The 24,191-nt window shown below is 49.7% G+C and overlaps 1 protein-coding gene across 1 annotated transcript; it reads left to right on the top strand.

Moving 5' to 3' along the window:
* Positions 1–213: 213 nt before the first annotated feature.
* IL12RB2 (interleukin 12 receptor subunit beta 2) lies at positions 214–20,777 on the top strand. Its single transcript, XM_049807384.1, has 16 exons — positions 214–461; positions 1,863–1,928; positions 2,993–3,319; positions 4,010–4,124; positions 5,810–5,985; positions 6,189–6,328; positions 7,021–7,165; positions 9,725–9,804; positions 12,948–13,167; positions 14,491–14,691; positions 15,717–15,818; positions 15,898–16,053; positions 16,860–16,997; positions 18,293–18,380; positions 18,882–18,981; positions 19,315–20,777. The coding sequence occupies exons 2-16, from the start codon at positions 1,871–1,873 to the stop codon at positions 19,807–19,809; spliced, it is 2,541 nt and encodes an 846-aa protein (XP_049663341.1). The 5' UTR covers positions 214–461; positions 1,863–1,870; the 3' UTR covers positions 19,810–20,777.
* Positions 20,778–24,191: the final 3,414 nt, after the last annotated feature.

Below are 24,191 nucleotides of genomic sequence, written 5' to 3'. Positions count from 1 at the left end.
TTTTCCACGCACCTTTGCTCTAAGCTGAAGCTTATTTCTCATCCTTTTCTCATATTTTACTCTGATCACAGTTTATATGCTCTGCTGCACTCATATAATGCTGCATAAATTGTCTAGCACTTACCTAAGTAAACCGCTGACAAAAATTATTTGAAGCAAGACTATTTTTATCTGTTGACTCAAGTATTTTGGGTACAGCTTTGCTGTCAGAAAGCAAGCTGCCTGAAGGATGTTTACACAGTCACTGGGCAATTTCAGTTTATTGGAAGGCAGAGCATTTACTTGAAGAACCTTGGTGCTGTGATTGCTCATCCTTGCAGTTACTAGTCACCTACGGAAGGCACCGCATGAAGTGTCTTTGTGTGAAGCTGAGGCACTGCGGCAAGGCTTAACATTTCGGTCTGAAGAACATCGGGATTTAAACAAAGCAAGGCGTTAATACGCATTTTGGCAAATCTTAGGTATTTCACATTCGCGTCAGATATCGGTTCACTTCAAAAACATGGAAAGGATCCCATCTTGTTGTATAAAACCAACCTGAAATAACTTTTTTGTTTGCTTTTATACTAAAATACACATAGCAAAGACTACATTGTGCAATGCATCCCCACAGAAGTGCCCTCCCCCCCCCCCCCCCCCCCCCCATCCAAGATGGCATGAAAAGGAGTCAGGATTTAAAGTTTCACTTCACAGTAGTTTGTTTCCAGTGTGGCACCAAGTTAGTAAAATAGCTGCATCTCTGTGACGGGTCAGGAGTTATAGAAAGTTCTTGTTGGTGTATTCACTTCTGAAGTATCCCATATATTCTCACTGCTCACGTAGTTCTGCCGGGGAAGGGTAAAAATAGGAAATAGTTGTTAATGCTGGTTGCAAAACGTATGGGAAAATACCGAGCTTAGTTCAGGCTGACCTCGAATAATTTGTGTAAAACGTTTCTATTCATAACTTCCAGTAACGGAGCGTGGGTTTAATCTAGGAAGTCTAGACATGGCATAGGTTTGCATTTGAACAGAATTTTTGAGCAATCCTGTGGAGCTTAAAACATTTGAAAAGCTGTTTCCTTGGTTTGTGTCGTTAACAGGGTGCTTACTGCGTGCGTCTGCAGCTCTCTCCGTCAGGGTAGGGTTAAATAGTCGCAAATAAGCTGCGTGGGCTGGCTTTCCTGTTGGAAAGCAGTCGAAAGAAATTGTAAGATTGCTAGTTCCCAAGGTCTTATCCAAAATTTTCTGTGTAATGCTCAGGTCTGGGAATTTTGAGACTGCGTTAGTCATCTGGGATGAGGTCGGTTCATTTGGAATTGGGGTCAGGCGTACAAAGTCTGAGCCCAGAGGGGCTGACGAGCACACGAGGGTCCCTGTGGGGCACATAAACGGGGCTGCTCCATCCAAAAGAGGGTGCGGGATTTTGGGAGAGCGTGGGCTGTGCCGGAGCGAGGCATGCAAACCGTATCTTGGGGAGAAATAGCGTGAGGGGTTACTGATGGTTTGTTCTTGTCCTTCAGAGAAAGAGTTTCGGTTCTGGGCTTGCAGGGGGTCTTTGGGAGGGAAGGGAGCAAATACTTCTTTTTTCTAAAGCACAGAGTTTTCTGGGTTTAAAGCACAGAGTTTTAAAGTACCCATAACTCTGCCATTCCCCTAGCTCTTGTGCCTGTCTCTAGGGAGAACCAGCTGAAAATCAGCTGCTGCTTCGGATAGGGTCTCCAGAGTCACACCTTCGTAACGTCAGCAGAGAACGTTCATTAGAAACGTCCCATGAAAGAAGCATTTTGGATTTTCCGAAGTTGTGAAATAGCAACATACAAATACCTGTAAAATATTTTCCCATTTTTCAGGAACTGGTAAAACGTATTCGTTTCTTTATAGGGAGCAAAATGCTATTTGCATGGATTGCGCCCGCAGCAATTTGGTTGTTGGTGCACTTCACAGCAGGTAAGATATATTTTTTTGCTACATAGCAATTATCCTGAAAGGAAGGACTCGGGCTAATTAGGGGGTTTTTTTCAGCTTCTGCGTGGTGTGCTAGTAAACATCGTTCTTATTGGAGAGAGCAAAATTTGATGCTTGAGTAGGCTTATACTGTAATTTCTGTAAGGACTCCCTGACCCGCTGCTACTGCTGAGTGTCCTCCCATTTTCGGCAGCAACGCAGCTTCTCCGTGACGGTCTGGGCAGGCTGCGGGCAGCACTGCCTGGTCCGGCAGCGCTGGCTGGGAACGACCGCGGGCACGGGTACAGCCTCGGCCCTCAGCAGAAGAGGCAAATATAGACCCATATACGCTCGGGCATTGGCAGCTTGGGCACGCGTTTATGCAGAATTGGTTGCGTTTGCGCGTTCCAGGCAGCGTAGAGCAAATAGTTGGTAATTGAGTTACGCAGGGAGGTTGTTTGGTTTAGTTCGAGGGGGAGCTGTCAGTTTACATGAGAACGCATCTCTACGGTTAGCTTCCACGGAGACTTTCACGACTCAAAAGTAAGGCGAAAAGGTGTTTCAGCATTTTCCCTTACCTGCTGCCGCACCTCGGCTTGTTTGCCCCCGGCGCAAGCGTCCCGGAGCCGGCCCCAAGCGCCTGCTCTCCAAGCGTGGGATCGCCTGTCCCCGCCGGTGTCCCGCGCCGCTTTGAAAAGGCAGCAAACGTGCGAGGGGACGTCTCTGCAAGTCAGAGAAAAAGCTTGCTCGGCTCTTCAGTAGAGCCGTGCCTGCCACTGCTTTACTGGAACACAGAGATTTCCTTAAACCGCAATGAGAACAGAGTTCCGACAGATTTTTGCCCCGGGGTTGGGCTTTTTCGCAAGACGTCTGGTAGCTAGCCCTCGGTTTCCGACCCCAGTTAATCAGATCGGTGAAGTCTGGGCCCAGCAATACCCCCCGGGTTACGGTGCAGAGGCAGGAAAGCTTGCTTGCGTTATAAATTTGGGGAGACTCCCTTCCTCGAGCGCAGCGTGCTGTACAAGAAAAGTGATGTATCCGTGCTAAAGGTTTGTTTTCTGTTGCAGAAGCGTGCAGGAAAGGGAACGTGCCTGCTAGGAAACTTCCCCGTGGTGCCGCAGAAATATGCGATAAAGGGAATATGACTGCTAACACTGCTGCTTATGTCCAGCCTGGAACCAGTGTCACCCTCTCATGCCAGCTGAAACCCCTGCGATACACCGAGCGCTGCAGGATAGCTATTTTCCTTAACAGCTCTGAACTAATTAGCAATTACAGCAGTTCAGTAAGCACCGAGTTTCCAGTCCATACATATGGCAAACACATGTTTACGTGCAAAATAGTTTGTGAATACAAGAAAAAACTCATTTGTGGAATCGATATAGAATCTGGAAGTAAGGAGAATTTAATTATCCCTTGTTCTTAAACGTTTCCTGTGGTACCTCTGAGACACGTATTAGAAACTAACAGCCGGTGGCCTTTGCCAGAAAAGGTGCTGGCTTTTAGTGGCTCTTTGTATTTAAAATATTCCTGGATGGGACTGTGCAACTCTGTTATTGATAAACGGAGAGATGCTCCATAAAACTGCCTGCTCAGAGCAAATATCACATTCCCTCCTGTTCTAGCCCTCGCACCCACCAGTCTCTCCAGGACACAGGGGACTTGCAAGAAAAATCCTAAGGACATTTTAAATTTTCTTCTAGCCTGATGAGCTGATGCTGCAGCAGCAGTCGTCTGCTGTATCGGTGCTGCTTTTTTCTTTTTTTTTTTTTTTTAAATAAGAATAATGGTTGATTGCTTCAAGCAAAGCTTGTGGTGCCCAGTCTGGGGGGCTGGTAAGTGCTTGTAGTCACCTGGCACCTTTGTAAAGTCGCTGGGGTTTCGCTCAAGCGTCAGAGGTCTCGACGGGCTGCAGAGATCACAGACTCAGTTGTTTTCACGTATAAAAATTATTACCCCGAATATTTTGTCTACAAATTCTTTAACACCCCCCTCCCAAACAATCAAAAAGCAAATCTAGCATTTCTTAAAATGTCTCCTATCAACATCTTTAAGGAAGAAACTGATAAGAATATCTGTTTAAGATCCTCCAGATGAACCAAGAAATGTGTCGTGTATCCAGCATGGGGCAGACGGCCATCCCACCTGCACCTGGAATAAAGGAAGGCTCACGTACATCAACACTACCTACGTAATACTGTAAGTAACGCGGGGACGTAGGTTCTTTAATACCCATAATCGTATCTTAGAGTTGGGTTTGCTTTTTTTTTAATTTTTACACCGTTTCTTGAAGATATACCCTTATCAAAGCACGCAAAAGAGTTGGCTTGTGAATAAGTGAGTCCAAGGCTGCCAAGATCACCGGAGCAGATAAAACCCCCTTTTTTGTTCACGGCTGTGCGTGCCGCCCCGCGGTGGGTTGGCTCCTTCTGGGTTCAGCAGGTAAAGAGGGTATGCCAAGAGACGGCTGCCTTTTGGAAAGGGGCGGTTAGTAGGGGAAGGGCTCTGAAAACGGCTGCTCAAACCTGCTTTCCCGTGGCGGATCTCCTCTACTTAGGGATTCTGAGGTTAGCAGTGCCGGCACCAGAAATCCTACGATCTGAGCTGCTCGCTCTGACTCGGAGGTTAGCTAAGGAGGTGGAGAGGGACTTTGCTTGGAAATGTGTTATTTTTGCTTTCTGTTTTAGACCCAAGCTATAGTTTTGCTGGCTCTGGTTTTGCTGAGCCTTCGCTGAAAGAGATTCTGGTGACTTTTGCAGCAAATTGTGGGGAAGGAGCAAGGGCTCCCTAGAGCCTGTCAAGGCACGTTAGGAGACCTTTGGATTTTGGGAATCACCGTGCATAGGAGGGACCTTATTAAAAACCTCTATTCAAGCAAACATCCGGGTAGAATGAATTAATCTTGCCCTTTGCAAACTGCTGGGTAGGCTGAAGTACTCCCCATTTGTTTCCAGGTGCTGCATGTTGACCATCTCCTTGCCCTGCAAGGCTTGCTCTTCTTCACCTCCTTCTTCTTCTTCACCTCCTTCTTCTTCTTCACCTTCTGCTGTGGGCCAGGGTAGCAGCAACTTGCTTAGTAGCTTATAGAAACCTGTCACTGCTCTTCAAGCAGAAGGAGACTCTACGGGTAACGTGCAGAAGGGTAGGGAAGTGTGGATAACGAGTCCTGTAATTGTTGTAACATAGAGATATAGCAGTGCTTGCTAGGAAGTTATTAAATATATTGCAAAATACAAAAGGCCAGCCTGAAGCAACACGACATGAACGTCTCTGATTCAGGTGGAAGAAAACAGACAGAGAAGCTAAATGAGCTACCCAAGGCTGAATGACAGACTGAGAACTAAAAGTTGTGTTTGAAGTCATGCGGTCTGACCGTTAGACTGCAGATAAATTACATTTTTAGTCACTAACTTACGTAAAAAAAAAACAACAAAAAAAAACCCCAAATTCATCACTCACACACACACACCGCAATTCTGTGTACCAACACCTACGCTCATTCGCAGAGAAATATTAGTTAACCAATACTAGGTAACCATCAGAAGGAACGTACTCACATACTTGCAGCTCAGTGGAAATCCAGAAGTATTTCCTTTGTCTGCAGTTGAACCCCCAAAGCAGTATAACAGCTTTCCTACCGGTTTAGCCAGAGGAGTATTTACTGTAGGCACTGTATTTAAGCAGACGGATCTTTCGAGGGGCAGACGACCTACCTGGCTTCCAGGGCAGCGGTCCTGCCTTGAAAGCTCGCGTGCAGGGGAGCTGCTGGAAGAGCCGCGGCCTCGAGGGACCCGGAGCAGCGCGGCTGTACGGGGACGCCAGCCAGGTTTTAGCTTTCTTGGTGTACAGGAGAGTATTAACCCAGCATTTTTCTTCTGTTCCAGGCTATCAAATGGGACGGATGTCTTATGTGTTTCAGAAGAAAGTCTGAATAAGAATATTGGCTCGCTGGCTCTAAGCAAGTTGAATTTTGACTCTACTTACACCGTTGTGGTTGCCGCCTCCAATGGGCTAGGAAGTGCTTTTTCACAGCCGCTCGTGTTCATGTTAATAGACATAGGTAAATGCGTTACTTATTGCGTTTCAGTTAGTCCCGGCCCTTTAGAAAGAGGTGAAAACATTTTGAGCACTTTCTTCTTTAAACCTCTCAGAACAAGCATCCATCCAGCCTAAACCAGTAATTCTATTTTCCACGTAACACCCCCGTTTTGAGCTGTGCTGTGTATCTGAGTGCTGTTTGCTTGTTTCTCTTTTTACTGCTAGTGAAACCACATCCTCCCAACTTTTTAGTGGAATTTGAAAATTCTTCTGCAACCAATTGCACCTTTTTTTGGCACGATGAAGCACAAGCGCGGCACTGCAGGCTGAGATACCGTCCACTTACCAGGCAGGCCTGGAGCACGGTAATCCTCTTCCGAAGAGTAAAGGAAATTATGATGCTTGGAGGTTGCTTTAATTATTTTTTCGTTATTTCTTACTAGAATCAGTCCGTCCAAATTTGCCTCTCTCTGCTCTCTAACATCATATTTAAGAAAAACTATTGCCTATAGGTCAAAACCTATCATTCGTTTAAAATTGTGTGAAGGTAAAACCCTGATCCTGTGAAAAAGCATGTGCATGATTAGTTCCCCATATGTCAAGTGTCTGCATGATGCACTGAAGAATCAGAGGCTATGTTTGACCCGCCACTTTACTGGAATATGGTCATATCTGCTCATTGGAGCTCACGGCTACAGGCGTGCAACTTCCAAACATTTGCGCCTTCCCTCACGTCGATTGGAAGTCTCTGCTTTTATTTTAAGCGGTGAAAGAAATGTATTGCTTGAAGTTGAGTGAAACACGTGAACAGAAAATTTGTTATCTTCACATACTTAAATGGGGGATTTTTCAGATGAAGAACTGGAAGCCTGATGCTTCATTGCATCATTCTTGGAGTTATTAGTGTTGCCTCAGATCAGGGTTTTTCCCACTGTTTTATAAAGACGTGCTTTGGCTGGCTGGGATTCCTTTGGGCATGAGTAATTCAGCCTGTCGCTGCCTTCAACCTGTATTTCCTTCTGAGTTTAAGGTTACATGTCCTTCATCTTCATTAAAGGTTGAATGCTTAAACAGTGAAAGATGCAGTCTTTATGGTCTGGAGCCTCATACAACCTACGAGTTTCAGGTCAGCTGTAAAATTCACCCCGAGCGAGGACTGTGGAGTAACTGGACCACGTACCAAAGACAGACTCCAGAAGCAGGTAAGACAAGACGGCATCTCCTCCGCTAAGCCTGTGTCTAACATTTGCATACAAGTGGAAACTTCAGCTAACGAACTCAAAATGCTGCTGGGTTTTTGCTGGTTGGGTTGCAGAGTCTCTGTAGATCCAGAGCCAACAGGGAAGAAACTTCTGTAAGAGAATTGCTTTTTTAATGAACAAAACCCGAAGCGGTTCAGGTTTCTTGCAAAACAGGAATTTCAAGGGTTCACGAAGAAGGTCTGAAGGATGTATTTGTTCGACGTTGTTGAAGGTGGGGGGAATTTTCCCGGAGCTTCATCGGGACACATCTGGAAAAGGCAGACAGTTTGTGCAGCTTAGCTAGGGGAAGAAAAATATTTTGTATCGGTTCGTATCTAAGCGTTCTACTGAACTGCCGCACAGCCCCCTAACTCAAGTCAGGATGACTGCTATGCCACCCTCTGGTGCTAAGGAACCGCAGCTTGGGCAGCACGCCCTGGATCTTGAGCTTGCTCGACCCTTTGCAGAGGAGTTGAGTCAGGAAACTGCCCGGACTCTCTGGGTTCTGCTGATGCCGGCAGGTTGGGACCGAGCCGTTTTATTTTGCCAAGTCATCTTTTCCCAAGAGGAGAAGTTATTCCACTTGGAGCCTGCCCAGGTGAGCCCTCCACCACGCCGCGGGGTCACTCGAGACCTCGACAGCTTCGGCAGAGCAGACCCTGGCCGGGCGTTCGGGAGAGATCCCGCCAGGAACGAGGGGAGCACAGAGCGGTTCTGCCCCAGAGGACGGCACGGCAGGCTCCAGGGACACGCAGCACCAACCCGAGGGCAATTCTACTCGTTTCTGCCAACTCTAATATTTGGGCTGGCCGCACGCTCGCGTACCTGCCTGCCTGGCTTCACCCTGAGCTGCACAAACTCTCATGCTGCAAAACTTCCCGTTCTTACAAGAGAAGAAAGCTTCTCAGAAGTTTGTTTCGACAGAGATGTGTTGGCTGCTTTGGCATCCCCTCCTTTCATCTCCTACTTGGCTCTCGTTGCTCTTTTTTGTGAATTACTATAAGCTCCTCAGGGTAGTGCCGTTATTACTCACGCTATTTACCACTGCTGACGGCATCAGTTTCTGTAAGAAGCATTCATTCATGCAAAAGGTGTGAACCCTTCCTTCTCTCCTCACCCTCCTCTCAACAGTTTTCTCAACCTGCTCGATGCATCCTGGCTTGCTACGGCATTTGCGGTCATCGCCTCTCTACCCAGCCGGTGCTATCGATTGAGAATCTTTGTCGCTAATCAAGGAGCATTTTCTGTCCTCAGACTAGGTGACGGCAAGGGGAGGTGGCAGATGAGAAGCTCTGGGTACATCATGGTTGCCCATCTTTGAAGGAGCTGAAGTTCTACACATGAGTTTGGCCTTTTGCAAATTCAGGTGTATACCTTTTCAATGAGAGAAATTTTTTTCCTGTTTCTCTAAGCCTGACCTGCCACAAAATGTACTTTACTCAAACACTGTTCATAAGTGAGCTTCCCCCCCCCCCCCCCCCCCCACCAGCTAATTTGTGTGGTTCACACGTGAAATGAATTTTAAAATCTGAGCTGGAGTCCAACAGATGCAATCCCATATTTTATTTTTTCCTGCTTTGAGCTTGCCCCTTCCTCTGTCCCTCACGGCGAGTGTGCACTGGTTTTATTTCTTCTGTCAGTCCTGCTTCTTGTTTCTATTCCAGTCACTCTTTGCAGTTAATACAGAACAAAGAGCTCTTAATGTTGCTGGCACTGAGGATTTTTTCCGCCTTTGAATATAGGAAATAGCGGGCAGCCCCATTCTAGCTGGGGTTGTGCAACAGCTGCCTGCTGCCTAGGTTATTAGCGACAATTATTATTTGAATTCAATGGGTTTATTTTGGTCAGAGACCTTGAGGAACCAAGCTTTGTTACCTTTCGTCACATTGGCTTTCTTTACCTGTCTCTGTTTCTGAACTGTTGGAGAGCACATTGATCACCAGTTTCTGCAGCTTTAGTGTTATTTTGGAAGGTTTAATCAAAACATCAGGGGTTTCCAGTCACTCTGTGACTATAAGGGGAATCGTGGAAAGAACGGGGGTTTTAAGCTACCTCTGACAAGGTCCTAACTTTCTTGCCTGGAGCCAGACAGCGAAATCCTACAGATCCCACAAACCCTCTCACCTGAGGCTGTCCATTGCTTTAGGGTTGACGTAGCCAACCCCAAGGACCTTAGCTAGCCTCAACTTCCACGCAAAGACGAGAGCTCATACTGCCTTTTTGACGTGTAGGCTTCCTTGGGAGCCATCCTGACTACGGAGCGCGGGATAAAGTCCCCAGCAGAGCAAAACCCTCTCCTGGGTCTACGGCGTGTCCTCTTCACGAGTGCCAACACCAACGCAGCTGAACTCCAGCTGCAACAGCAACAACGGGCTATTACATACCGCGTCGTTTCAGGGACGTTTTAAATCTTACATTTCCATCGTCTCAGGATTTTTACCTCCTTCGCCCGCTCAACGTCTTATCTGTTTGCTTCAAAACACAGCCGCTAACGCTGCTCGCCTTCTCCTTCCACACCAGTGCCGACCGGGCTCCTGGACGTCTGGTACCGACAGCAGGACGTGGACGCTCAACAGCAGAACATCTCTCTTTTTTGGAAGGTAAGTCAAGCGAGACCTAAGCAGAGGCAGGAATAATCAGCAAGGTTAGAGGGGGAACTCTGGGTTCTGTGTTCGGAGGAAAGGACCGAACCCAAGGAGAGCACAGGCACAGGGACCAGCTCTGCCACCCAAGGCTTGCCTCCCCCGGCAGGTTCCACAACTCTTTTCTGCCTACAATTTCCCTTTTACACATCCCCAAACCTTCTGTCGTGCTGGAAGTGTATAACGCGTTCCCAGCACATCACATCAGCGAAGGGCACGGATGCACGTTCTCCCCCTCCGCTTCCCACAAGGCGACCCGTGTCCCCGATATCTCTAAAGAGGCAGACAGCAACCTTAGACGCTCCCTAATTAATAGCTCCCTCTCCTCGTTCCCCACCTCGCTGTTGTTTGCCGTGGTTGCCGTACCCAGCCGGGAGGACACCGTGCCCCGCGTTCGCCGGACGCGTCTGCTTTTGGGTATGAGCTTCCTTCAGAGGCTTTTCTGCTCTGCTTTGCTTATATGAAGAGCAGCAATGAAGAATAGGGGAGGCAGAAGAGGCAATTTATTGTAATAGCCCTTCGAGGTGACCAAACTCCAAAAACCCGTAAGAGCTGGATGTAGTTCGGGCGACGGAAGGGGTCCCGCGGGTGCCACTGCTGAGTGGATGGACGGTTGGTCGAGGGTCTTGTCAAACAGCAGCGGCAGGAAGAAAATCGGTTTTCTCTACAGGTGTGAAGCACTGGCGAGGGACAAACCACGTGCAAAAGGGTTTGCTATATAATAAAGCTGCAGATCTGAAACTGGACAAACTCAGAGTCGAAAAAAGGCGGTGGTTCGGGTCTGCCGAGCAGAGGCTCCTGTGAGCTGGGGACAGAGACCCTGCATGGGAAATTTCAATAAGATTTTGGATTAAAACCCAGCTGTAGGGTAAAAATTCCACATTACCGTACATTACCGCCCAGCTCGGGGGAAAAGGCTTACGCCAGGTCTGCTATTCCACCATTCCCAGTGAAACCAAGCCCTGTCACCCGTGCCGGGTGTTGAGCTTCTCCACTATTATGAATCCAGTACTTAAAGTCGGGTCCAAGAGGAATTTTTGGATTGTGGGGTGTTTTGCTGTGGTGGTTTTATTTCAAAGCCAGTAAGATATTTTTTTTTAAGCATAAACTATCCTTAACTTCCAGTTTGCACTCTCTAGTTAACCTACCAATTAATGCTATGTCTTCCCCCTACACCAAAAAGCACTACGCTGTAAGTGAAAGCAGAAATTCTCATGTGATTACGTGACTCCAGCCGTTGCGGCTTTAAGACATTTAACTTTAAAACCTTTAACTCGCAATAGCGAGCTGGCGATGCTTTCTGTATCGAAGCAGACTTCCTGCAGCACCATTCATAAAATGGGTGCAATACGTTGCTTTTATAGTTTTCACGACAGCTACAAAGCAAAAGGCTCAGACTCAGTCCAATGTACTACTAATACGTGTTCTCATATTTTCACACAAATACCAAAGAAAGGATTGCCAATTTAATTTCAGCAGGCTTTCAGAGCGGTTTCAGCACCGCGTTTGTCCCGAGCCCCTGCCAAAGCGATTTTATCCTTGCAAACATTTTCCTATTTTTAAAAGTAGCTTTTTTCTCCCTCTTCCTTTTTTTTTTCTTTTGTTACGACAGAAAAAAAAAAAAAACCCAGCCAAACAAAATGAACTTACTGCATAGGGACTGCAGGAAACTGTGAAACCGATAGTACAACTGCAGACACCCGGGGCGGAAAAACCAGCGAGAGGTGTTACACGGGACAGCACAGACTGCCTTTTCAGAGATGTGTATGCTAAGTGGTTGAATTTAAATAATTCTTTATCACGGCCTTAAGTAAAAATCTGGATTTTCCCCAAATCAAGATTTACTCGTTTTTACAAATCCACCTGTGCGGTTAAAACTCTTTTTTTCCCCTTGTGAAAAGCATGGCCTGACTTCAGACTCAAGGAAGGAGGAGGCTGCGTGTTTCACCGTCCCCGGCTCTATTGCTGATTGCAAAATCAGCAGCTCACAGCAAAAGACCTTTGCTAAACTAGAATTAAACAGGAAAAATAAATAAGAAATAAAAGGAAAGATATGTAACCTTGAGAGGGACTCTCGGGTAAATGCATGCTCTTGGCCCTACCATCAGGGAATTAACTCATTTCACGCAGTTAGATGCCACGGGTTCCCGAGAGCAGAAAAGTGACCGAGCTGGGATACGCTTGGGAATGGAGAGCATGGGTCGCAGGGCTGGGCAGCAGCAAAATCAAAGGGAAAAATCAGAATAGGCTGTTATGTGTTACACAAACGCGCAAAACTGTGGGGGAAAAAAAAGAAACTGCAGCCAGGACGCTAGCCTTCTTTGGCAAAAACATGATATTTTTAGCAGTAGAAGTGTCTGTTCACTTATAAATAGTATACTCAGGTGGCTGCTGGTGGGGAAACTACGCTACCTTTGAAATGCATTAGCTGTACTTCAGGCCAACAGACCTTAAGCTAATTTTTTTAAAAAGCGTCAGAGAGAAAGCAGGCTGAACAAGTGCGTGAGCAATCTCTATGACACCGCTTGTTTCCTCCAGCTTTTAGAGGGGAGGAAAGTAAAAACCGATGCCTCGTTACTAAAGAACATGAGCTGGTACGTGCTGCTGTCCAGCAAATAACCCTGTCGCTGTAAATAACCTCTTTACTATCAGAACAGAAAAAGAAGAGGAGAAATTACCTTTGTGTGAACGTTCCTCACTTAAACGGGGCAGCTTGAGCACCCAGCCTAGGGAGATGCTCTGAATCCGTCCCCGAAACCCGCTGCCAGGCGGGAGGGCTGGTAACAAACCCCCCCCCCCCCCCCCCCGCCATCCCTGGGGAAGGGGCCGACGGCCGCGGCTCCCACGGGAACCACAGCACGGGTGGGCAACGCTTGCTAAAGCCTGCTTCGGGAGGGCTCCTAGGCGTGACGCGAAGGTGCCCTTCGTGGCGGAAGGTCCGTGGAATAGCAGGTGAAATATTCGGTTCGCTAACGGCCAACCACCCCCCTTCTTCCACGAGCAGGTCCGAAACCTTCGCCGGGCATCCCGGTTCGGTACCGTCAGCTTTCCGCGGGCTTTGCTGACCCGAAGAAGAGTAACGAATGCACTTTGCTCGGCAGGCTTTGAGCAACTCGGAGGCGAGGGGGAGAATCCTGCGGTACGCGGTGACCTTCGAAGCCCTGGACCGGCGGAACCCCCCGGCAGGAGAAGCACACCTCACCACCCAAACCAGTTACGCCAGGGTCACGCCGAGGGTGGGCTACAAGATAACGGTCACCGCCGAGAACTCGAGGGGCAGGTCCCCCCCCGCGTCCGTCGTGACCACCCCGGGCACCCAGGGTAAGGGTTTCTGCTGGGTTTGGGAATAACCGCCAGGAATAACACCGGCGCTCTGCTTTGTGCTACACGTTCCGCTCCCACCACCTCGCGCTCATCCTTCTCCATCTCAACGAGTCTTCGGAAAGCGGCAGATCCCGTTTTCAGCGCGGTCAGGGGTGCAGCTTCACGACGCGTTAAGTTGCCGCGCATTCGTGCTGCTGTCATGACACCTCAAACCCCTTCTGCCGACGCAGGCGCGAGCTGCGCCGTCAGCCATCCAGGCACCTGCCACAGCAGCAAATTAACCATGACAAAAAAAAAAAAAAAAAAAAAAAAAACAAACCACCCAAAAAAAGGCGGGGGGAGGCGGTTTCTTGCATGAGACGGGACCGGTGGCAGGACTGAAGGGAAGGTGATGGTGAGGGGAAATCACACAAGCTTTATCTCCTGTGAAATTGCACTCTGTTTCACCCGCACAGCAAAGTTAACGAGCGTTCTCCGAATTCACCCAGCCCCAAATTTCCTGTGCCGGTATCAGGCATGACAGAACCTCACGGTCTCAGGTGGTTTGTTCAAAAAGGCAGTTCTCTATTTGCACTCGTCCCGCTGTAATGTCAGTAAAACAGTGACAAAGCCATTGGCAAGTATTTCAGCTTTTCCCAGAGCTGCATGGAGCACCAGTGGGATGCTCTCCTCCTTTGGGGACGGATGCAGAGCTCCTCAGCAAACGGGCTGCACTGATTACATGAGCCCTTCGTTAAGCAGAGGTCGGACTGGTGCAGCAATACCACTGGTCTCTGATTACTTGGAGGCAGTAGGACAAGAACTGCTTTGTGGGCTCTGTTCAATTGTGTTTGTTAGACAAACTGTTCAGAAAAGACGCTGGTTTTATGCTACGGATTAAAAAAAAAAAAAAAAAAAAAAAAAAAATCGATGACTTTCCCCAACATTTTCTAGCACAGAAAAAAGTAACCTGGCCCTGGCTGTGAAAGCAGTAGCTTTGGTCTTGTGGAGACGATGCGTGTTTGTGGCTCCATCACGGGAGCAGGGTGTTAGTATGTGCCCCGACAGCGTCCTCGCAGGGTTTGGGGATGGCACAAACAAGCAGTGCTGCGTACGCTCAGACTGCTGTGCCGGGAGACAAGACGAGAAAGGGGCTCTATTCCTATCAGCACAGAGATCGCCCTTGGATAAAGACCTTTTCTTTCAACTGCAGTTTATTTTTATACTTCACCTGGAGACGCAGTAAAAACCAGATATCGAACGTACCGAGTCCACTTGAGGTTAAGGCAAGTTTGTGCTGACGGCGTCTTTTTTGTTTGGTTGCTCTTTCTCTCCCGTAAGACCTACCTCCTCCTGAGAAGGTTTCTACCGTAGCCATGGGAAACGGCAGCATCCTCGTCCGCTGGAAACCGCCCGTCAGATCGGCCGCGTCCATCAGCGGATACGTAGTGGAGTGGGCAGACGGGCAGAGGAACGCGCGCCCGGAGCCCCATCCAGCCTGGGCGAAGCTCCCGGCATCCAACCTGTCCGCAGTGATAGCAGGTAACTACCGCCTCGAGGTGGGATACGACCGAGGTACCGATTTCTTTTGAAAGGTTTTTAAGGAACAAGTCGGATTCTAATTTTTACTAATTCAGCGTAAGAAATTATGGCACTGAAAGCTTTCCTTAGGAGGGGAGAAAAATAGAAATCTGTGGCTGCTCTGGGCTCAGCTCTGCAGCCACTCTCAGTGGAGATTTATATCTGGTAAGTGAAATGTCTCTGAGAAAACCCAGTCCCTCCAAAATTAAACAAGCCAGCTAGAGGTACAAGAGATCACAGGCTTCAGAAAAGACTATTTCCTTTCTACTAATTGCGGGTTACTAATCCCAGTCACTAGCACGCGTCGGCGTTCTGCACATCAGATAGCTATGAAGTTACGGCAGGGGCGACAGCGAGGATTACCCTCCGTAGCCTTTCCTACCCTCTGTCCCAGGGCTGTGCCTCCGAGGCACTTACATCCCTGCTCTCGAATGAGCTGGAAAAAGCAGCGTATTGACGCCATCGCTTCGTGCTCTGCTTTGGAAGGAGCAAAACGAGTTCCCGCCGACCTCCCCTAACCCGCGGGAACAGCCCGGAGGAGGATGCCGACGTGAAGTCACGGGGAAGAAATAAGGTGTGAGATTCTCGCGCCTCCCAAGCGCCCTCACGTGCGGGCAAACCCCGCGCCTCATCTCGCAGAGCAATAAGCTGGGTAATAGCTGTTCACCTCTCCCCTTACCTGGGGCGCAGGACGCGGTCCCAGGTTTCCTTTGGAGGGTGCAGGGCTGCCGGCAGCTCTTGCTTCACGAGGAAACAAAGGAATTCTTCACCCTTCAGGAGCGCTCACGTCGCTTGCTTCATGCACAGTGAGGTCCTGCCAAGCTGAAGAGGAGATCAGAGAGATTTATTTTTTTCTTTCCTTCTTTATGACAGGTGCATTAATAATCAGGAGATTCATCTCAGATTTAAGTAGCTGATGTAAACACTTCAGCCGTGACCGTAAATACTTTCACTAGTAACCGTCCACTTTCAATTTCTTCATTTAGAGCACATAAAAGATAACACGTGCTATCAGATCAGCGTGTTTGCACTCTATCGGGACAGAGCCGGACAAGCAGCATCGGTCAGGGGATACTCAAGAGCAAAAGGTAAATCACGGTAATACTCTTCCAGATATTTTTAAGCTGGCTGGAGTTCAGCTTTAAAAGTCAGTCGTATGTTTTACAGCACCATCCGCTGGGCCCCAGATGTACGCAACACCCCAGGCAAACGGCATCTCGGTTTCGTGGGAAGAAATCCCTGCCCACCAGCAAAGGGGCTGCATCACCGGGTACCGTCTGTACCTGCAGAAAAAGGACGGGCGGGCAGCCCCGGACATCTACGGTAGGTATCTGGCGAAGACCGACATGATACGCATGTGCTGCGAGGTGGAGGATAGAGGGGAGGGAGGGGGAGATGCCTGCAAAAAAACTCTGTGCAGTCAAGGAGTCGCCGCTCCGCCGCGAGGGCTGGCAGCAGGATTCAGTCAGCTCCCTCTGCTACCGACCATTCTAAGTTAGTCTGAGCGTGGAACTATCAGATTGCTCCCCGCTCTTATTATTATTGTTGTTGTTATTTTCTTAAGTCATAACCAATGCAAACCCTTGTAATTATTGGCAGGGCAAAATAAGAGACCTTCTGAAAGTCCTCCCCAACCAACACACGCTCTGCACGGAGACACGCTCGGCAGGCAGCGCCCGCTGCGTTCCCCCACCCGTGGGCTTTTCCCACCCAAGCCCTCCCTCGCTGCGTCTGTGTTAACTCCCAGGCTTCCACCCGAGAAACGTCTGCGTTGCTTTGGGTTTTTTTAAAACTTTATTCAGAAGTTGCACGACGGTTTTTAATGGATGTTTCATAGGACCAGCATACAAACCTCATTTTAGATTGAAAGGTGAACTTGCCAGGCAACAGTAGCCAGAGGGCAGGATACGCGATCCCGGGTGCCCAGTCTGTACAACGGCACGGGTCACCCCAATAGCCTAAGGTCTTTTACAGCCCTTCCAATGCCTCAGTAACACAGAAAAGCAAACTAATTAAAGCAACAAATACCTCTCCACGCTCCAAGCTCTGGAAACGTGGCGCGTTCGAGTGAAACGCAGTAAAAACGCGCGGCCGGGTGCTTCATTCGCTTCTCCCCCTTTTCCTTCCAGCCGTGTCCAACGTGACAGCCCAGCGCTGGCTGTACATCCCCGACCTGCAGCGCGGCGAGCACTACGCCCTGTGGATGACGGCGTCGACGGCTGCCGGAGAGGGGCCCGGGGGCAACAGCGAGCTCCTCTGCTTGGAAAGTAATGAGTCTCTGCCGGGGTGGGGGGCCGGGAAAGGTGCTAGCCCTCAATCCCGGTTTTCCACCGGCTGGAAACGCTTTTCCTGCTCCTCTTCAGTTACTGAAGATTTCTAGTTTCAGCTGGTTTTAAGACATAGCATCGTTAAGCTCCCAGTTCTGCGCCGAGCCGTTAGCTGTACGGTTTAGCGGTAGCTGAAGGCCAGCAGGGCGGTTTATGGCACAGAGGGAAGGAAGGGTTCAGTCCCTTCGAGTTGCTGGCCCAGATATCCGCGTGCTTCCAGCTCTGGCACAGGTACGCACGCCGAAAGTCCTGCCGACCTCCGCGTCTCCCAGGGGCCGGGGGCTCTCCGAGGAGCCGCGGTCACCCCATGCGCCCTGAGCCTTCGTGAGCAGCGCGGCATCCCCGGGCTCCCGCAGAGCGGCATCCGTCCCGTGCGGTCCATTCCTCTGCCTCCCGGGGGATGCAAAAGCAAGACCTTCTCCCAAAAACTTTCTGACCCCAGCTAGCGGCAGTCATCAGGGTTTCTCTCCTGCGAGACCGATTGTTTTGCTCAAGTTTCCTTTGAGCCCCGATCAAGAGAAACGGTCACTAATCCCCAAGAAGGGGGTTGATAAAACTCGTGCCTACGTATTGCCGGAAAGTTTGTTTTGCTGCGTTTCCTCCCCAGCAACGTGCCGCAACAACAACTTTAAGCTCCCAAGTTGCGTGCATTAGGAAATTAATCTCCGCGGCGTGGGAGCAGGGCTCCTCCGGAGGCAGGTTTCTCCCACGGACTGCGGGAGAAATCCAGGGAGGTGAGCGGGAGAGGAAATTAAAGCAATCCAGGCAAATTAAAAGTTTCCCCGGTATAAAATCTGGGTTTGTGAAAACTACGTTTTAAGCAGGTAGTGCAAGCACAGTAAAGCCAATGTGTTCACTGAGAAACAGTTCAGTCACAGTTTATTAAAGATGCACTGAATTTTGTAAGATCTTTCCTCCTTAACACCCCTCTGCTGCACACACTACCCCAAGTTTATCTGTCAATGTTTGGCTCAGTACTGGACAAAAGATCAGCAATTGCGTATTTTGGGTCATGGACTGCGTATTTCGAGAGACAGCAGTAGACATCTTTATATGACAAAGTACCGCTGGTCCCCAACAGTCCATCCAGATTCCTGATTTTAAACCAAAAAACGTTGGTGTGTTTTACGAGCGCAAGCACTAGTCAGGCCACAACTGTTGTCCAACTCGAACTAGCGTATTTAGATTTCTCATTTTTTTTAGTGAGGATGAATGATGGGTGTTCCATATTTCAGGTGCTGGGGACTGGATGACTGTTGTTCTTACCTGCAGCTTCTTCATCCTCTCAGCCTGCATTTGTTCTGTGCCTCCGGCAAGAAAAGCGTGAGTGGATCCATCTGTTACGTTCCAACAAAACAGGGAATTGCTGTTAGAAGGGAGGGCCGTGTCCTTTCAGGACACCTTGGGGAACAGGGCAGACTGTTCTGAATAAAGGTTTCAGAGTACACAAATAAGAACACGCACTGAGCTTAAAATATAGCCTTGTTTTCTATATATTGTGAATTTTTAACGGGGAGCTTAAGGTCTGCTTCCACCAAAACAAAACCGAAGGGGTACAATTCTCGCCAACTAACCCGTGAGCAAAGTCAAACCCTGAGATTAAAACCTGTTTTCCTTGGAGCAACACGCACACGATCATCTGGCGGGGGCTGGCAGGAGGAGGATGCTGGGCAGCATCTCCCTCGGCCAGGAGCCGCGCTGCCCCGGCAGCCGCCGCGCTCCCCGCGCCGCCGGGTCTCTGCAGGTCCCTACGACGGCAGATTCACAATTACGCTGAGCTCTTGGGTAATCGCACGCTTTTAATTGCGCTTATTCCATCCGCAGATTCCAGTCGCTCCTCTCTGCGCTTATGCCGCAGTGGCAGAGCAAAGCCATTCCAGACCCAGCTAACGCGACGTGGGCCAAGAACTACATGTCTATGAAGGTAAACTGTTTGTGGGGGTTTTTTTTTCTTCTAATTAATCCCACCCCTTTCAGAAGAAAAAGCAACTGGAGCCACGCAAGCCCGTAATCTCTTAAGGCAGCAAATCCAGCAGTCTCCAATAGTGGAGATTCTCATACCATGTTAGCCCGTAGGATGTATCGGGCTAATTAATTAAACACCAGGACCATGCAGAGATCTTTCATTTTCAGCAGTATTAGCTGCTGCGGGGGGGGGGGGGGGGGGGGGGGGGTGTGTGCTCACATTGTGGGAGCGGGAGGTCCCGGGCTATCCATCACGTCATTAATTCTCTCTGCCACGTGTGCCCCTCCGCAGGCCGAGCTGAGCTTACCCTCCAGTGGGTTCCTGCACAGCACGGGCAGCTTTGAAGAGCCCGAAACAACAGAAGTAGAGGAAACCTTCGTGAAAACGGACCCGCTGGCCCTCCGGGACAAGCTCCTCTTCGGCAGCGTTGGGAACGGTGACTGGGCGCTGGAGAGGGGCTCGGGGCAGGAGGAGCCGGAGTACAAGGCTCTCCCCGGCACGGCAGACGGGGAGGTTTACGAGCAGCAGCTTCCCGACCTCTACAAGAGGATAGCGGTGGAGGTGACGGAGCAGACGCAGACTGTTTCCGAGTACATCGCCAACCCCATCACCGACACGGCCACCGTGTACCTACCCCCGGTTGCAGGCACTAATGAAGACCACCCTGAACTCGAGTGCGATCCGCTCTCCGTCTTCCCGACGACTTTTCTGACACCCGTACTTTCCTACGAGGGGACTCTGACTTTGGACACGGTGAAAATAAACTGCAGCTCTTTCACAAGGTAGGCGGTCAGGGTGATGGAAGCCTGGCTTCATTTTTTTGCACTTTATGGAAGTATTTCAGTGTCTTTCGGTACAGCCAGTCCAGTAACTTGCACGTGACACCTTTAAGTGATAAAAACCCCAACTCGCCAACCTTTCTGGCACCACACATCACACCTCGCTGTACAGTACAGCAGCTCCTCGTCCACACAACACGCTCAGGCAGAATTAAAGACAAGATCAGGAATACCAGGGCTGCGCGACCCATCTTTTGGAGAGGTTAATTAATTACTCAGGTTGCCTTCACGCAGCCTGCGTTGCCTCAGGCCCCTCTCCCACTGCCTGATCACGAGCGGCTCAGCCTGGCTTGGTCCACCCCAGGAATCAGAGACGCACAAACCATCATTTCAACCCTCGCAAGCCCAAGAAGAGCGAGGAGTTACACCGAGGTCAGACCTCAGCATCCCGTCCCAGCACGACCACAGCTGCAGCCCTCGCTCCTCCGGCTGCGCCCACCAGGTCAGCAATACAGCACGGGGACATCCGCGGCCACCGGTGCTAAACTTAATGCCCGCCAGCCCCCGGGGGTTATTCCTCACTACAGCCCCGGTGCTGGGACAAAGCCACATCATCCCCAGTGACACCAGTGCTCCAGCCCGCGTGGGGACCAAGGGACACGGCTGCAGCAGGGCCGGCCTGCCTCCGTGGCTCAGGTCAGGAAAGGAGAAATCTTCGCCAGAAAGAAAAGCAACAGGCAGCGCATGTGGGCAGTAAGTCAAATGGACTGGTGAGAAGAATTCAAATCATTTATTGAAGTATTCTAATTACAGGTTTGAAGTATGTGTTACACATTTAATGACTTTGTTTACTGTACGTGTGTGTATATATATAAATAAAAATGTTGGAAACCTGAAATTTGTTTCCTGTCGTTTCCTCTGGTCAAGCTCAAGCGCTACGCTGCAGCTACACACAGAATAAAGCGTCTTTAAAAATAAAGCTGAAGCATTGCTGCTAGAGATGAGGTAGTTCAGACCTGAACTTACCTGGAGCGTCCTCCTCCTCCTCCCCAGCATCAGCTGGGTACACGAGCTGTCACGTAGCGGCACAAGCTGGTGATTAAACCCTCCTGCGGTACCACCGCCTCCGAGCACGTCCGCGAACAGCCCGACTCGGCGAGGAGATGGCCCTCAGCAGCCCTGCAAAGGTTTCCTTGCACAGCAGCCAGAGATGCACCTGCATCACCAGGCTGCTACAAGGCGACAGCTTCCCCCATTGCCTTTCGCTTGAAGTGAAAAGCAAAACCAAAGTGTTGCATTAGGGAGATCTCTGTTGGCTTTTTCCCCCCTAGTTTTTATTCCAGACGTGGCCGTTTTAGCCTCCACAGGAGGCCCACAGGTTCTTCTGCTCCCAAGTTCAGAGGCGCTGCAGGACGAGTCTGTTACTAACCGGGCACATGCTGCCTTCTGAGCTGGCGCCAGCCAGGCTGGGCTTATTCGCATTACCCGGTTTGACGAGGTCTGTACCCCCATCCACACTGTGAAAACACCTCTGCAATAGGCAGGAGTATATGGAAATAGTTGTGCACACATTACTTTTAAGCTTGCTTTTTTGTTTTTGGTTTTTTTTTTTTTTTTTTTTTTTTTTTAGGAATGTGAAATTCAAGCCCTGGGACCAACTCCCATGTTCAGCTTTCAGCAACTTCTCTGCACTTCCCACAACGCCCGGAGCGTTTCCCTTTGATCAGCACAAGCGATCGCAAGTACCCTGGCTATTCCCAAGCCTTAGCTTTCCAGTCTTGCGTTTCTGTGTACCGAAAACAAAATAAAACCATCGGCAATGATTCAGCTGCTGTTAGCCCACAGCCACACGTACTTCTAGGAAGATGTGTCCTGGTAAAGGCTGAGCAGCCTGCGGGATCCAGCACGCCGCTCGCTGCCAGCTCCCACCAGACACCCACAAAACCCCCAAATGACCCGGCCTCACCAGAGCCTGCAAGCAAAGCCAGGGCCGTAACAGCATGTGGTGTTCCTCCTAAAAGCAGCTTCTTGCGGGTAAGGAACCGAGGAACAGAGACTGAAGACACCTACTGCCCAGGAAACTGCTTTCCCAAAGCAGAAGGAAAGGCGCTGCATGTAAAAGTTGCAAGAGGAGTGGGAGCAGGAGGAGCAGCAGCACTCCAGGCAACAGCTCTTGGCGTGCTGCAGCCAGCCAGTCTCACGGACCACACTCGAGGGCTCCTCTGCAGCAGCACAGAGACCAATTCTGAGACGCACGCTCCTGCTCCAGAGCTCGCACGGCCCCCCTGCGCTGGGTGTGCATGACAGCCGTTCCTCCAGCACAGGGAGCAGGGTCCCTCAGCTCACCTGTGGCAGGACGCTGCCCACGACCTCTCCCAAACGTGCCAAGGGGTCCTTCTCGTACCACGGCCGCGGCAAAGCTTAATTCTTCCTGCCGGGTAACTCAGCAGTCACTAGAGGATGAGAATACTTACCCTTACTGCCCAGCCACCTGGCGTGAGCTCACCACGTTCACTGCAGAAATTCTGCACTGAAGAAAAACAATACCCAGATGTGCCCGTAAACACAGGACGGCTTCTTGCTCAAGAGAGGGGCACGTACTCATTAACATGCAGCACACAGTCTGCCTCGCCACAGCACCAACACAAGCGATGTACACTCCCCACTTCCACCCACGTTTTTAATAGGGGTGTCAAAGCCAGGAGGATTTTTTGATCTGCGGACTGCTAATAAAACCACGTGCAAGGAGGTGTTGCAGCAGCTGTGCAATGAAGCCCTACTCATGTAGTTACTAGAAATTTAGTTTTGAGATGTATTTTGGGATAGTATTTCAACCCTGGGATTTGTTTGCATCCTTACTGCCACCTCCAAACTGGCCCAGGACCTCCATGCTCAAGATCACAGCTCAGTCATGGATGTGCTCAGACAGGACAGCAGAGGAAGATGCACTTCCACACGAAAACAGCTTTTAACAGCAGTCCATGAGCGATCTGCAAGGTAGCTGCCCCTTTTAGCATCTTCATCCAAGTCCGACAAAGGTAAACAGTAACCCACTGTTAAAACAAACTGCTGCACAAAAAAAAGCACATTAAGTAGCAATAGCCATCTTGTCCCAATACGCATCCCTCCTGCTCCACATCGCTGCCCCGCAAGTGCCATGCAATCTCACTGAGCCAGACAGACCTTCAAGTGCTTTCTCAGGAGAAAGGACAGAACCAGGTCTTCTCCTTGCCCTCCATACAAGAACACAGAAATCCTGCAGTTTGTCGAGTACAAACCCTAAACACAACCGAGCACAAGCCAACACAAATTGCTGCACTGAAAGACTGCAGTAAAACCAATCCCATATCTGATTTGCCTTCACTCTGCCCAGTAAAGAACACGCAAGTGAAATAAACTTCCTCACCTCTCTGTGTTACGATGACCTTTGTAGCAACACCTCACGGGTGAAGATCAAACACTTACCGGTAACTACGGACAAGCTCACACCCTAGGGCAGGGAACCGACGCAAACCCAAGCAGCCTTGGCTCGCGCTGAACTGTCCACGAACGAGCACCAGCGCCAGCCCAGCTCACCTCCTCTCCTGCAGCTCACCCCAGCAAGCCGACGGGTTTACCGCTCCCTGCCAACACAGAGAACACGTCAACAGCGGTACAACTACCCGGAGCCGAGACGCTGCACACAGGTGACAGCCACATAGCACACCTCAAGTCCTCGCTCTGCTGCTAGGAACGAACCCAAAGCTACTTTCTTAGCCAGAGTTACGCCCCCCTCTTGCGCTGCCTTTATTTGTTGCCGTCAGGTATTTCACCTGTGAAAATAACACACGTAGGGCAGACAAACTGCACCCAGACCGGTCTCTGGGAAGGCAGTGAAGCACTGTTCCCCACCTCCGAGTGAGGCCGCTCGCGCTGCCAGCCACTCAAAGTGCACGAGATTCTCTTTTGCAAAGTACCAGCTCTGCAATTCTGCTTTCTGGGTCTAGAAGCTGGTTCCGAGGTTTTCTCTCCAGCCTGGCACACAGACATCTTCCCTCTGTAAGGACTGGCCTGATGTCACTCAAAGGCAAACGTTTCACTCTGGCTTGGGTCAGACATCCAAGACAACAGAACTCCATTTTTGTGCTCGCCATACCCAATGTCAACCTCCCTGGCAAGAGGATTCTGGCTCGGCATCACAGACAAATCAGTACCTCAAGTCAGCTATGTACAACCAAATTAGATACCTATTACCAAAGAAAGTTTGTTGGTTTTTTTTTTAAAAAAAAAGGGCAAAAAAAGCACACACGGTTTTGTCATGCATCTATTTCTGCACAGACCTTCAACTTCAACATATGGACAACAGAACACTAGAGTGCATTTTTTCTTTGCTCTTCAAGTCTCTAGATA

This window comes from Accipiter gentilis, chromosome 8 (assembly GCF_929443795.1).
Source record: "Accipiter gentilis chromosome 8, bAccGen1.1, whole genome shotgun sequence".
Taxonomy (NCBI): domain Eukaryota; kingdom Metazoa; phylum Chordata; class Aves; order Accipitriformes; family Accipitridae; genus Astur; species Astur gentilis.
Note: the sequence above shows the minus strand (reverse complement) of the source record. Positions and strands in the feature narration are given on the sequence as shown.